This window comes from Monodelphis domestica, chromosome 2, assembly GCF_027887165.1.
Source record: "Monodelphis domestica isolate mMonDom1 chromosome 2, mMonDom1.pri, whole genome shotgun sequence".
In the NCBI taxonomy this organism is placed as follows: Eukaryota; Metazoa; Chordata; class Mammalia; order Didelphimorphia; family Didelphidae; genus Monodelphis; species Monodelphis domestica.
In genome coordinates, this window is record NC_077228.1 from 198,632,464 (window position 1) to 198,647,652 (window position 15,189).

The window sequence follows — 15,189 nt, forward strand, 5'->3', positions numbered from 1 at the left end:
TTAAGCCACATTAGGAAATTATAGGAGATGAGCATCAGAGCATGAGGTGGTCCTCTCAAAACGGTGCTGGCAATGCTAAAACTCAGAATGATCTGAGACTGTCAAGGGAAGAAGCTAAAAACAATCCAGAGGGGTTCTTTAGCTCTACTCAGAGACAAAGGAGGATCAAAGAAGCCTTAGGGTCATTGCTTGGGATAGTTAGGATGATGATAACTGATGACAGAAGGAAGCCAAAGTTACTCCATTTTTTTCTTTCTGATTTCTTTGCAAAGAGGAATGAATTTATGTTAGAAATGCCATAACGAAAATGACTAAGAGAGGACAGGTAAGAGACTCAAAGGATAGAGAGCCAGACCTGCAGATAGGAGGTCCTTGGTTCAAAAGTGGCCTCAGACACTTTCTAGTTGTGTGACCCTGGGCAAGTCACTTAACCCCCATTGCCTAGCCCTTACTACTCTTCTGCCTTGGAGCCAATACACAGCATTGATTCTAAGATGAAAGGTCAGGGTTTTTGTTGTTTGGGGTTTTTTTTTAAACAGCTAAAAGTTCATACTCAAGAAAAGTAAGGAGATAATTTAAAAAACTGGTAATTGTCCTTGATGAATTCAAGTCTCTTGGCCCACATGATCTACCTGGTGTTCTGAAAGACCCAATAGATATAATGGTGGAACTAGTCAGTGATAGTTGAAAGATCCTGGAAAATGAGAATGGTAACACAAGGTTGGAGAAGGGTAAATGTCTTGATTTAAAAAGAAAAAGTTCCCTAACTATACACCAATGAGCTTGACTTTGTCCCAGGTGAAATTCTAGAAAGGGTCATCAAAGAGATGGTTGGTGAACAAATCTAGAAGGAAGCTGTGATTACAAAGGACCTCTCTGCCTTCATGAAAGACAGGACAGGCTAGATTAGCCTTGTTTCCTTTCTTGGTAAGATTTCTAAACTAGTAGAAGAGGAGATTGCTGTGGATATAGATTACCTAGATTTTAGCAAAGCTTATCTCCTACAATTCTTGTGGAGAAGTTGGGGTGGTTAATATACTCAAATAGAATCTTAAGTGGCTGGTTTTTAAGACTCAAAAAGTAAGAGTAGTGGATCAAGAGCCAGACCTAGAGATGGGAGGTGCTAAGGGTCTTAGATACTTCCTAGCTGTGTGACCCTGGCCAAGTCACTTAAGCCCCATTGCCTAGCCCTTCCCACACTTCTCCCTTGAAACCAATAAAGAAGGCATCATCCAGCAAAATATATAGATTATATCTTTCATATTTTCACTTCTCAGTTCATTCTCTGAAGGTGAACGAGTTATTTTTCAATTATTAAATCTGTTCTCTCAGTTCTACTCATTTCCCTCTTCATTATTTCATGTAGTTCTTTCCAAGTTTTAAAAAAATTAATCTGCTCATCATTTCTTTCAGAGTGGTAGTATCCTATCACAATCCTATGCCACAATTTGTTTGAAGGGAAGGGTTTAAAAAAAAAGACTCAAAGAGCAAGTGTCAGAGTGACAGATCCCCAGTGGGGTCCTCCACAGATCTGTGCTTGGCTTATGACCTTTTTGTCAAATGACTTGAATAAAGGCATAGATAGTAGCTTATCAGACTTCTAGATAGTGTGACTCTTGGAGGAACTTCTCATACAATGGATCATGATCAGGATCCCAAAGGATCTTGACAGGCTAGAGCCCTCGGCTAAATGGAAGAAGATGAAATTCAGCAGGGACGAATATAAAATCTTCTGTTACATGGAAACAAAAGACTCAACTTCACATTTCCAAGGAGGGTGACAGCATTGGTGGGCAGCCTTGGTTCTAAAAATGATCTGAGGTTTTTAGTGGACTCCAAGGTCTATGAGTCAGCCATGTGACATGGCAGACAAAAAGCTAATGGGATCTTCGGCTATTGTATGAAGGAACCTAGTCTTGAGGAATAGGGAGATAATAGTCCTTCTGTTCTCTGCCCTTGTCAGACCTTATCTGAAGGGCTGTGTTTAGTTCTGGGCATTTTGTTTAGAAGGACACCGATAAGCTGGAGGATGCCTAGGAAAGGGCAACCAAGATGGTGAAGAGCCTTGTAAACAGGAGGACTGGTTGAAGGAACTGGTTGTGTTCAACCTGGTAAAAAGAAGATTCAAAGGGCCATGGCAGCTATCTTTGTTTTTTTTTTTAACTCTTACATTCCATCTTAGAATCAATATTAAGTATTGGATCCAAGGCAGAAGAGAGGTAAGGGTTAGGCAATGGGGGTTAAGTGACTTGCCCAGGGTCACCCAATCAGATTTAGATCCAGGACCTCCCAATTCCAGGTCTGGTTCTCAAACCATTGAGCCACCCAACTACCCCTCATGATATCAATCTTCAAGAATCAGAAAGGATGGGGGTAACTGGGTGGCTCAATGGATTGAGAGTCAGGCCTAGAAATGGGAGGTCCAGGGTTCAAATCTGGCCTCATATACTTCCTAGCTGTGTGACCCAATCCCCATTGCCTAGCCCTTACCATTCTTCTGCCCTGGAACCGACACAGTATTGATGCTAAGATGGAAGGTAAGGGTTTAAAAAAAAAAAGAATCAGAAAGGGTGTCATGTGGAAGTTGTATTGTACCATCCAAAGGGGACACAGCCAAGAGCCATGGAAGGAAGTTGCCAAGTATCAGATTTAGGCTTGTCAAGGAAAAAAATAGCAAACTTGAGTTATCCCAAAGTGGAATGGACTGCCCAAGAAAAGTGGTAGGATCTCTCTACTCCCTGTTACCTCCAACCTCAGGGCTTCAAGCAAAGACTGAACAACCATTTGACAGATAAGGTTAGAATAAAGATTCCTTTAGTGCATGGGTTGGACTAAATGGCCACTGAAGTCCTTTCTAGCTATCAAGCTCTGTGATTCTGTAAATGACTTGACCAAGGTCACATAGAGAGCATTAGAAATGAAATGTTGGTCTGACTCTAGTTAGAGCCAGTGAGCTTTCCAAATGTCCTGTATGAGGTGTAACAGCAAGCAGGGAAATGTAGAGTACACAAGGAATTTGCTCTAAATCTGGAAATGTAGGCAGGAGCCAGACTGAAAAGGGCTTTAAAAGTCAAACAGAAGAGTTTGTTTTTATTCCAGAGGCCTTTTATGATTTGGGGTGGAGAAGGGAGGGACAAGGTGGTCAGAGATGAGATTTTCCTTCTCTTTATTGAACTGATGTAGAAATGAATTTGTATTTTTCAAGTATACCAAGGTGAATTCCACAAGGTGTATCCCCCAAGCCCACAAGTGTATGTGACCCCTAGACGTCTCAATCTCACCAAGTCTAAAAGAGAAAACACTATCTTTCCCTTAATCCCTCCCTCCCCCACACATCTCGGTCATTCGGTCATTCAATCAGTCTTCCTCAACTCCCAGATCTAATTGGTTTCCAAATCTTGTCAATTCTATCTCCTCGGCAAGTCTCGTATCTGAACCTTCTCTCCTCTCTCAGGGACCCCACCCTGATTCAGGCACTCGTTACCTCTAACCTAGACTATTGCAACAGCCTTTGAACTGAACTCCCAGATTCCATTCTCTCTCCTCTTCATTCCATCTTCCACACAACTGCCAAAAAGATCTTCCTAAAGCCCAAGTCTTACCCTGTCAGCCCTGCTATCCTCCAGTAGCTCCCTACTGTTCAGGACAGAAAACAACTCTTCAACTGAGGCATTGAAAGCCCTTCACTCTCTGGATCCAACCTTTCCAGGCTTCTCACTTGACTTTCTTTCCCAAACTCCAACTTCCAGCCCAACTCGCCTACTTATTTGAGGGCAAGAACTGCTTATTATTTCTCTTTGAACCCCCAGGGCTTAGCATGGTGCCTTCCACATAGCAGACATTTACTATATGCTTCCTAAATTGGATTGGATTGGATCAGATGGACGATCCACAAAGCAGATAACTGAAAGAGACTTGACATTTCCTTTGATCTGTCTTCCCAAGACTGACCCAACCCCAGCCACTTCCTAAAGATGAAGCCACGGCAAGTTCTTCTAGGCTGTGAATTACCTCCATCAGACCATCTTGTGGTCTCTCTGATTTTCCAGACTTCATCTTCCCTCTACTCCAAGGGCCTTTTGTGTGTGTCATAGACCCCTTCTCAGAATGATGTTTGTTTTTAAACCCTAACTTTCTGTCTTAGACTTGATACTGTCTATTAGTTCCAAGGTAGAAGAGCAATAAGGGCTAGTGACTTGCCCAGGATCACACAGGTAGAAAATGTCTGAGGCTAGATTTGAACCCACGTAGGATCTCCTGTCTCTGGGGCTGGCTCTCAATCCACTGAGCCATATAGTTATCCCCTCAGAATAATGTTTTTAAATGTATAAAATAAAACACACATGGGTTTTCAAAGGAATTATGTCAATTGATTATATCATAATGCAGTTATATATTCATATATAAAACAGTTACACGGATAAATATATAAAATCATTATTTTATATATATATACACACTATATCTGTTAGAGAGAGAGACAGAGAGACAGAGAGAGGGAGAGAGAGACACATACACAGAGAGACACACAGAGAGACAGACAGACAGACAGACAGAGATAGAGAGACAGACACACAGACAGACAGAGAGAGAGAGAGAAGGAGAGAGAGAGAGAAACACAAGTTCACAAACTCCAAGTTAAGAACTTCTGCTCTACTCCCCTCCTGAGCCTTGGGACTCAGGGATGCTTGACTGCTCCAACAGAGAACAAAGGGTTAATCATACCCACACTTCATCCCACTCTCTCCAGTCAAGACCTGTCCTAAGATCCAGTTCAAGGCTGGTTGGGCCCTGGATCCCTGCAAGTGGAAGGGGGAGGGGGTGCCTACTGGGTACTGGCTGGCACGGCCATGCTGACAAGCTGGCACCATCTCACACAATGTACAGGGGCCCTTGATCTAAAGGCGGGTTGTGTGCCTGGGGAGGAGGGGAGCACAGGGGTTAGGGGGAAGGCAGAGCCAGCTCCCTCAGTCCCTATTCATGTTTCTCCAGGTGGAGGGAATGGGTTGGCTAGATAATTCAAAATAATGTACCATCCCCAGTCCTTTCAGTTCTCCCCTTCTGCGCATTTTCTGGAGCAGCCCTCCTGGCTGGCCCCATCTCCCTTCTCTTCTTGCCCCAACTCCTACTCACAACCCCAAATGATCCCAAAGTGGGTTGAGCCTGGGAAGAGCAGAGAAGAAGCAAAAGCCGTCATGAACAGTATCCACCGCCTCCTAGAATACAGAGCACTGTTCTCCCTGCCCAAACAGAAGGACCAAAGACCTAGTTGAGTCATCGTTGACCTGAATGGAAAGAATGCTGGCTTTGGAGTCAGAGACCTGGATTCAAATTCTAATCGATTTCAGTCCCTACTTTGGGCAAGTGGCTTCCTCTCTCTGGGCCTTGGCTTTCTCGTGTGCAAATAAAGAGCAGGTTGGATGAGATGATCTCTAAGGTCCCTTCCAGCTCTGAAGCCTGCAATCCTGGGGCCTGTTGGCAAAATCCTAGAACTGACCTTGATTGTCAGCCATTCAGAAGATGTAACTTAGACCAGGGACTCAAAGCAGGCAGAAGAGCTATTCTAACCCTCCCTGGTAGAATGGAGAGTGGGGGTTTCTTAAGAGCAATGGCTGTATCACTTTCCTCTTTTCTGTCCCAGAACCCCAAATGGCACGTAGCAGTCTCTTCATAATTGTTTTTTTAACTCTTACTTTCTGTCTTAGCAACAGCTCTTAAGACAGAAAGGCAAGGACTGGGTAAACAAGGTTAAGTGACTTGCCCAGGGTCACACAGCTAGGAAGTGTTTGAACCCAGATCCTCCCAACTCCAGACCTAGCTGCCCTGTGTTTTAAAAAAACATCATTTCCCCAAAATTACTTTGTTCTAAATTACAGACATTCTAGTGAGACCTCATGCAAGTTGTTTCAGTTCAGTGGGACTCAGTTACCTCATCTGTTAAATGAATAGACCTTTTACAACTAGATATCTATGCAAGGAAATCCTGGTAAATATTTAACAACTGGCTGTCTGAAAAAAAAAAGTATGCACTACCTAATTTTCAGTTTAATCTACATTATTAACATTTTTTCTCCATTACTTTTTTTAACCTTCTTGGAATCAATACTAAGTATTGTCTCTAAGGCAGAAGAGAAGGAAGGGCTAGACAACTGGGATCAAGTGACTTGCCCAGGGTCACCCAGCTAGAAAATATCAGAGGCTAGATTTAAACCCAGGCCCTCCCAAAGCCAGGTCTGGCACTCTGTCCAGTGAGCATATAACTGCCCCTCTCTATTACTGCCTTAGAAAATAGAGACAACAAAATAATCGATCAGACCCCTGATTTGTAGTTTGCCAATTTCTGAGGCATAAATGAATCTGGTGAACATTTAACAATCAACCAGCTTTCATGAATCCCATTCAGACTAACTCCAGTACACTCCTACTTCAAGGCCCCTTCCAGTCATAAGTGTATTAATCCAAGATCTAACATCATTTACAGACTGACTACAAGAGTTTAGACCTAGAAGGGGCTTTACGCATCATCTAGTTTTCAAACTCTTCATTTTTGAGATGAGAAAGTTGAAGCCCAAGAGGTGTGGTATTGTCCATTTCTTCATTTTCTTTCTTTCTTTCTTTCTTTCTTTCTTTCTTTCTTTCTTTCTTTCTTTCTTTCTTTCTTTCTTTCTTTCTTTCTTTCTTTCTTTCTTTCTTTCTTTCTTTCTTTCTTTCTTTCTTTCTTTCTTTCTTTCTTTCTTTCTTTCTTTCTTTCTTTCTTTCTTTCTTTCTTTCTTTCTTCCTTTCTTCCTTTCTTCCTTTCTTTCCCCACTCTGAGAGGTCTCCTAACCATCACTTTGCCTAGGGCAGGGTTTGAACTAATCCTTTCCAGTGATTGAAGCACTTAGAGACTCTAGAATGGTTCTGCTGTTTCTCATCCTAGAATCTCATAATCCTTTTTAGCCACCAATCAACAATCAATTAAGTGGAACAAAGCTAAGCTCTGGGGATACCAGTTACAAAAGCTTCTTTTTCTTTATTATAAGACCATTATCTTTTGTCTTAGAATCAGTACTAAGTATCAGTTCCAAGGCAGAAGAGTAGTAAAGACTAGGTAATTGGGGTTAAGTGACTTGCCCAGGGTCACACAACTAGGAATTGTATGAGAGCCGATTTGAACCCAGGACCTCCCCTTTCCAGGTCTGGCTCTCTATATCCACTGAGCCACCTAGCTGCTCCATAAAAGCTTCTTGATAAAAACAACAGTTCATACCTCTTCGTTTTACAGTTTACATTTTACTGAAAACAGGAGAGGTAGACAGTGAAAATATTACCACTCCCCGATTTACTGATAAGAAAACTTTAACTCAGAGAAGTTTAATGATTTACACAGGTTCACCAAGCTAGTAGGAGCAGAGCTAGGATTTGAACTCGGGGTTTCCAGACTAAAGATCCATGACTATTCCTACTACATAACTTCCCCTCATCCATTCCATACCTCAGTCTCTTATGCTAAAAACTGAAATTTCTTCAGACATGACAAGAAACCTTCTAAAGTATTCTTCCACTAGAGGATAAAGTCATCCACCCCCAACCTCACAGTCTGTCCCTAGAAATAGATATTCTCTGTCTCTCTCTTCCCCCACCTTCTTTCCTCCCTTCCTCTTCCCCCCTTCCCCCTCCTCCGTCTATGTCTGCATCTCTGTGTCTGTCTATCTGTCTTGTCTGTCTCTCTCACACACATCTAAGAGGACCCAAGCAGCAGACGTTTTCTTTGGTAAACCGAGACTATCCACTCACTCTGTGAGGGCATCGAGGTCCAGGGCAGGAACCTCTCCTTGAATGGGGAAGCACAAAGCCCACTCCCCAGGCTCTAGCCCAATCTCTCCCAGGATGCCGGGGAAAGACCTAGATGGGGGCTGGGGTTGGCGGGGAGGAGGGTAGATAGAGAACAAAATCTCAAAACACAGTTGAGTAAAATATTGGGAACTGGTCTCCTCACCACCCACTCCAACGCCCACCCCAGTTCCATGCCCAGTGGAGCCTGGTATTGCTGCCAATTGCCCAACACTACTCCCCTGTCCTCCCCACCTCATTCCTGCTCAAGAAGGTACCAGTGAGAACCGACAGTTCTGCCAAATTTTCTCTAAGGTCAGGGAAGAGGAGGTGCCTAGTAAATAGGGGAAAGAGGGTCCCCCCAAGCCTTTTCACCCCCCTTCCCCCCTCCCCCAGATTAGAGAAGATAAGGGTTTGAGAGCCTTGAACCAGGTTTTGGGGGAAAGGGATTGTCCTATAAAAGTGAAGCAAAACACACCAAATGGACAGCCCCAGCACTTCGGATAATGGGGCTGCAGCTTTGCCTGAGGGGGACAATCATACCGGCTCACACCCCAGCCACCCCAGTTTTGAAGATGGAGGAAGGGGGTATATCCAAAGGACTCTCGTTTAATGACCCACCCCACCTCCACCCCCAGTTCATCCTGAATTTCAAGTTCATAATTAGGAAGCCCATTTGGGCTTAGGGGGTGGGGGGGGGAGTGAAAAGAGGGGGCAGGCTGGCATAGTCATGGAGAGATGAGAAATCTCATCGACAGGTCCTAGGAAGACATATGCAGACCCACAAGCATGGAATTCTCAAAGAGACCGATTTCAACCATGAAATAAAAGGCAGATTAGGGCAGGGGGTCCATAAGAATTCAACCCTAAAGTAGACAAAGAGAATCCAACAAAAAGCCCAAAGTTGAATCATTCTTGGGGTGCTCTTTTCCATACCCAGTAGCCACTGTTAATAATAATAATGATGATGATGACAGCTCTGACATTTATATAGCACTTTTAGGTTTGCAAAACACTTTATAAAAGTTATCTCTTTTGAGTCTCACAACAATCCTGGTAGGTGGGTACTATTAGTAGCCCCATTTTACAGATGAGAAAACTGAGATTACTTGGCTTGCTCCACAGATAGTACAGTGGAGTGTAGTAGATCTCAGACTCTTTCCCAACATACTTTCCAGGCAACAGAACAACCACAAAATCCTCCCAGGGAAGAGAAGGGAGGTTTCTGACCATCTCACTGGAGAAGGCCAGGGTTTCTTTATTGTCAGCAAGGTATCCCCCAGATCAGCCCTTTCTGTCACGCCGGCAGGAGGTGCCTCTGGGTTGTGGGCTTCTGGGTGCAGGGCCCCTCCCCAGCCTCAGCAGCTGGGTAGATTAAAGGACCCAAACAAGGGAGGGAGAGCAGCCCAGCTCTGACTAATCCCCCTGGCACCTTCAGGCTTGACCCACCCACCCAGACTAGCAGCCCAAGAACAGAAGGTGGGAGCCGAGGACTCCCCAGAGAGCAAGGAGCCATAGGACCCGAGGCTGCAAGTTATTCAGTATGGGGGGAAGTGGGCCCTTGGCCCTGGGGAGGAAGTAGCCCCACTTGGTAAGCCCCAAAGCCTGGCATCCTACAGCCTGCCCTGCCTGTCCCGGAGAGGACGGCCAGCTCTGAAAGGAGCCCCCTCCCCCACTCTCTCCCTCTCCAGCTGTGTCTGGGCCTCACCAACGGAAAAAGAAAACTCGGGCAGAGGAAACGGGAGTGAGTGAGAGTCGCCCTGCCTGGCTGGCAGGCAAAAGAAGGGACAAAGGGATCGATGGGGAGCCCCCTCCCACTCTTGCTGCTTTCTCACTGTTTACCTGGACCGGTGTTCCTGCTGTCCACTCTCTGCCATCCCTGGGCTCCCACTCCTGTCCTGGCACTCTACCCATCCTTGAGCAGACCCAGCAGCTTCGGGGCTTGTTTCCACCCACATCCTGACCCGGGATCCAGCGCCCCTACTTGCCAGCCAATCAATTCCATCCCAGGAAGGGTGCCCCCCCCACCCCATGCCAGCTCTCACTTGAGTGAACTCCCTGTGTGAGGTGGCAGGATCACCCCTGGGTAGCATCCCTCGCCTTGCCCATGCCCTGCATCCCCTTAGCGCCAGGCTGCCCGACAGTATTCTCTGTCAGTTTCTCTCACCTGGGGGTGCCGGGGCTCCGGACGGGGAGGAATCCCGACCAGGCAGAAGGTGACTCCATTCATCGGGCAGCAGCGGCGACTCTGGGGCCCGATCTGGGCTGGGGAGGGACATGGAGAGGGAAGGGGGAGGGGAGAGGCGGAGCCTGAAGACGAGGGGGCGTGGCCTGGGCGGGGAGTGGGAGGAACTTGGGCGGGATAGGAAGGGGCCCCAGGAGGAGGAGATGGGGGCCTTGGCAGCGAGTGGGGCAAGCCCACCGAGCAAAGCGAAGAACCGATAGAAGGAGAACCCGATGAGAAGAGACTGAGAGAGCTAGAAACTCAAAGAGAAGAACAGGAAAAGAACTCACCCTACTTTCCTACCCCGATGCAAAAGAAGCTCAGAGCCTGCCCTGCTCATCGGAACCCGCAGGATGATAGAATAGAGAACCCTGGAACTGAGACAGCAGCAAACGGGTGGGCAGGATAGATACTAGGGAACGGAGCTTAGAGAGCTAGCCAGGAAAGAGGGTCAGAGAAGAGAGAGAGAAAAGAGAAAGAAAGAGGGAGGGACAGAGAGGGAGGGGAGAGAGACAGAGAAGCTGGGATGGTGGGGAGAAAGGGGGAGAGAGGAGAGAGAGACAGAGACAGAGAGAGACAGAGGCAGGGAGAGAGACAAAGACAGAGAGACAGAGAGAGAGACAGAGAGACAGAGAGAGACAGAGGGAGAGAGAGAGAGACAGAGAGAGAGGGAGACAGAGAGAGAGAGGGAGAGAGACAGAGACAGACAGAGAGACAGAGAGAGAGACAGAGGGAGAGAGAGAGAGAGAGAGACAGAGAGAGAGGGAGAGAGAGAGAGACAGAGGGAGAGAGACAGAGAGAGAGGGAGAGAGAGAGAGACAGAGAGAGAATGGGAGAGAGACAGAGGCAGGGAGAGAGACAGAGAGAGAGAGAGAGACAGAGAGAGACAGACAGACAGAGAGACAGAGAGAGAGACAGAGGGAGAGAGACAGAGAGAGAGAGACAGAGAGAGAGAGGGAGAGAGAGAGAGAGACAGAGAGAGACTTGCCTTCTGCGGAATGGCCCAGATAGAGAGCCTGGTGAGGTCAGGGAAAGAGGTCAAGGGCACCTTATCCAGAACTGGTAGAAAGAGACAAAGAAGAATACAGAGAAACAGACTGAAGTGTGAAAAAATGGCAAAAGTGAAAGAGAATAAGCTATAGACAGATACACAAGACAAGATAGACAAAGCATTTCATAAATACTAGACATGTGGAGATGAGCAGAGACAGATTGAAAGCATAGAAAGTCAAGGCAAAGGCAGCTTCACATATAAGACAGAGACCCGGAGAGAGGTGGTCTGCCTCAAAATTTCAGCACTATTATCTTATGGTGGTGATATGCTATGAGAAAGAGAGAATGCAATACCCCCCTATAGTACGCCCCCCCCCAATACCATTCCAAACCAGGCTTCCTAATTCCACTCTCCATGGGGTATGTGTGTTTGAGGGTCGGGGTAATGTAATTAACTAGGAGAACTGAGGCAGGAGAAAAAAATAAAGCTGCTATCTTAATTCCTCATTACCCTAATAATTCCTTTATCCTCTACTAAAACTCACTAGATGTAGCCTTCGGAGAATAAGACCTTAATCTAGGAATGCAGGATGCGAGATGAAATATTGGAGCGATACACACTCACAGACACATACCTGTGAGTCACTGGACTCCTACATCTGGCCCCCAGTGTTTTCCTGTCTAATACTGAGCTAGTCATGAAGATTTGCCTGGAAGGGGATCCCAAGGGTGTGTCAGAAATCCACGTTTCTCTAGCCATAATTAAGAAATTCCCCATTTCTCTACCCTCAGTCCAGCCTGGAAAGCCCCCTCAAGAACCCCTGGGGAAGGGGGGAGGAAGGAAGAAACCCCAGACTCTCCTGGTTACACCTGACTTTTCAGACTGGGAAGTCCTTCCTGAAATCTAACCTGCCTTTTCTGCTACATGAAACCGAGTGTTCCTTTTATTTCCCTATATTCCCTTATAGATTTAATAATCTTTCTGGGCTTCCAGATAGCTAAAGGAAAAGATGAAGGGTCCACAAATAGGAATATAGCCTAGAAATATATATAAAAACTACCTCTTCCCCACCCCACCCCACTTATACATGCTCACAGTCAAAACCTGGGATAAGACCTCAGGAGGCAAGAAGACTTTATTGGTCAATTGTTCATTTTGTCCTTTTTCATTGAGGCAGGTAACAACAGACCCTTTCTCTATGACTTGGTTGAATTCAGTATCTCCCAACCCTCCATTCCTTGAGTGAAAGCAGGATCTGGGTCTCCAGGGCTAGACAAAAAGGTGGGGGAAAAGAGTAGTGCTGATACTGAAGAGGCCAGGGAGAGATTCCTCCTATCTAGGACTCAGTAGGCTGGTGGGAGAAGAATCTGTCCTTTTAAATTTCTGCTCTAGCCCTGGTCCCTTCCTCTTCACTCCAAAATACATCCCATAACCTCATCTCAAAGCACCTGGGTGCTGAATGGGAGGTTGTCTCTTTTATCATATGTCTACATGGAAATGACACCATTTGGGGCAGGGAAAATGACATTTTGAACCCTGAAACAACCCCCACCCCCAGCTTCTAGCCTTAAGAACATAGAGATGTGACTCAGAGCATCTTAGTCCATGAATTTCCCTGACACAGGAAATCATTCATGCAGTCTAACCTCAATCCTTCATACTGTAGTGGTAGTTCATTTTTTTCTTGACAGTTCTTTATGCTCTCTTGTCACTTCCTCTGGCCAGGGTTCCCCACTTCTTTCCTCCTTGTTTGCTGAATGAGTCCTAAGTGTTCTGTCTCTCCAATGTATCCTCCCCTTCCTGGACAAACTGGAGCTGCTTTGGGGGCGGGGGGGGGGAGAGTATAAAATTTGTTACTCTGAGTCTGATTAAAAATCTGGGCACTGGCATCAGGCATCATGATCTGAGTCAATGGGAGGGAAGGAGGGTGGTGTCTGCTGGGGTACCCCTGTTCACTTTTTCCAGCCTGTGGTGCCCTCAGTTCCTGCAAGAGGCAAAAGGAAATGAGCTCACACTCCCATCCGGCCAAATTCCTTAGTCCACAATACTCTAGTACACACACACACACACACATACACAAACACACATACAAAATCCCTGACTACTACCCCCAATCCCGCTCCCACCCACTTCCCAGAAAGTTCCCCCCACCTCACTGTTCTTCCACACCTCTTCCTGCTCTCTTGACCCACCTCCTCCAGTCCAGACACCCATCCTGCCTCCTCCACCTCTCTTTCCCACCTCATTTTATGGTCTTCGGTCTTCCCTCCCTCCCTGTTGCCCCCAAAGCTCCAGTTCCTTCATCTTCCTACTTTCTATTATCTGATTATTTTCCTTCCCCACATCCCATTATGCTTTAATGCCATTCTTCCTCTCCCTTCCTCCTTCCTTCCTTCCTTCTCTCTCTCTCTCTCTCTCTCTCTCTCTCTCTCTCTCTCTCTCTCTCTCTCTCTCTCTCTCTCTCTCTCTCTCTCTCTCTCTCTATCTCTCTCTCTCTCTCTCTCTCTCTCTCTCTCTCTCTCTTCTCTCAGCAGTACCTAGCTGGAGATGAGAAACTATCTGTAGGTGATTATGGCTAAACAGGGTCCTCTTTTCCCTCCCCAAACATGTCAGAGGATATACAATTCTAGATAGAGATGGAAAAAAAAGACACCAATTGCTGGTTCTGTATCTAGGATCAAATGAGTTCTTAAAGAATGTTTCATTTAACTTCATTTTATTTTTAATAAAGGAGGAAACTGAGGTCAAGTGACCTAACCAATGTCACAGAGATATAAGTAATGTGACACCTCTAAGTTGTCTTCCAACTCCAAATTCTGTTTTGAAGAGGAGAATGAACCTAAGTCATCTAATTCTAAACCCAGTGGGATTCCCTCTAAAAGGGGATGTTGAGAGTATCGAGGAATGTCAGGAATGAAGAGAACAAATATCACACTAGCATCTCAGAACCTAAAACGGAACTTGAACTACACTCTGCCCCGAATAATCTCCCCCAAGTACATGAAACAGGATACAGGTACTGAGAATGAGGAGGACGGGTCTTGTTCTGGGAAGGAATTGGCAGGCACCAGTAGAAAAGAGTTCAAGGACTCAAGGAACTAAAACCAAAGGAGAAAGAGCACCCTCTTGTGGATAGATTAGGCTGGATGGAGGAACCCAAAGGGTGGTAAGTTGGACCAATTCATTGCCTGTCCCCACTTTTAATCACCCTGGCTCAGAAACATCAGCCCTCTTTCCCTTCTCCCTGCCCACCACAACCTTCCCCCTGCCTCTTTCATTTACCCTCTTCTGAACAAGTAGATTCTCTCAAGAGAGCAAGGGGACAGCCACAGATCCAAGGTGAGATGGCACCAAATGTTGCCTCCATATCCCAGGGAGGATGCTAACATGCTCAACTGTTTTGAAGGATATTGACAATATCCTTGACTGCATCTTGCCAGCCAAGCAGAGCGAGGGAGGCATCATCGACTCACCATCACCTCATTGATGCCACTAATCTGAAACTCTTGAGGAGCACGTCTACACCGACCTTCCCTAGGGAAGGGGCAATGAAAATTGTTTCAGAATTTCATAGATTTGGGGCTAGAAGATCCCCAGAGACACCTTCTGGTCTATTCATCTCCAAAGTGAGGTGTACACCCCAAAAGTGCACAAAAAGATTCAATGGGTTTCAGGAAGAAAATATGATAACATCGCTGTACAGATTATATGTTATATAGTGTCATATTCTATATATTGTAAAAATAAGGCAGTAAGCTTTGCTAATATTTAACCTCCAGACCAACCCTGGTGCCCCAACTCTGTCCATACATCAGGTGGTCATGTGTTGCCAGGCTAGCGATCTTGAGAGGAGAGTGTTAGAGTTTGACAATGGAATGGGGTTGAATGTGACAAGTCATCCCTGCTGGTTCATTTTCAGCCCGTTGCAATATATTGCAGCTAACGAAGTGGATTTATGGATTATATTATCTAGTTTTAACTAAACTACTTCTCAGAGAAGGGACAAGTAGCCTAAAAAGATTCTTGCAGGGACACTGGGTAATACTAATAATTTCAGCTCAATAGAACAACAAAGAGCAGAGCCAAAATTTCTCTTACTCCTAGTTACAAGTTCATCAGTCACATGAGGAGGCAAAAAAATAGTGATCTGACAAAAAAG

General features: G+C 45.7%; 1 protein-coding gene across 3 annotated transcripts in view; it reads right to left on the reverse strand.

Moving 5' to 3' along the window:
- ARHGAP23 (Rho GTPase activating protein 23) overlaps nucleotides 1–15,189 on the reverse strand; it is a 131,119-nt gene that overhangs the window by 102,269 nt on the left and 13,661 nt on the right. For 2 of the 3 annotated variants that reach the window (XM_056816819.1, XM_056816818.1), the window contains exon 1: nucleotides 9,980–10,113. The exons of the other annotated variant lie outside the window; for it this stretch is intronic. In XM_056816819.1, coding sequence (XP_056672797.1) covers nucleotides 9,980–10,042 — 63 coding nt within the window. In that variant the 5' untranslated portion in view covers nucleotides 10,043–10,113. Of the gene's footprint in view, nucleotides 1–9,979; nucleotides 10,114–15,189 lie in introns of those variants that run through there. 3 annotated transcript variants of the gene reach the window in all.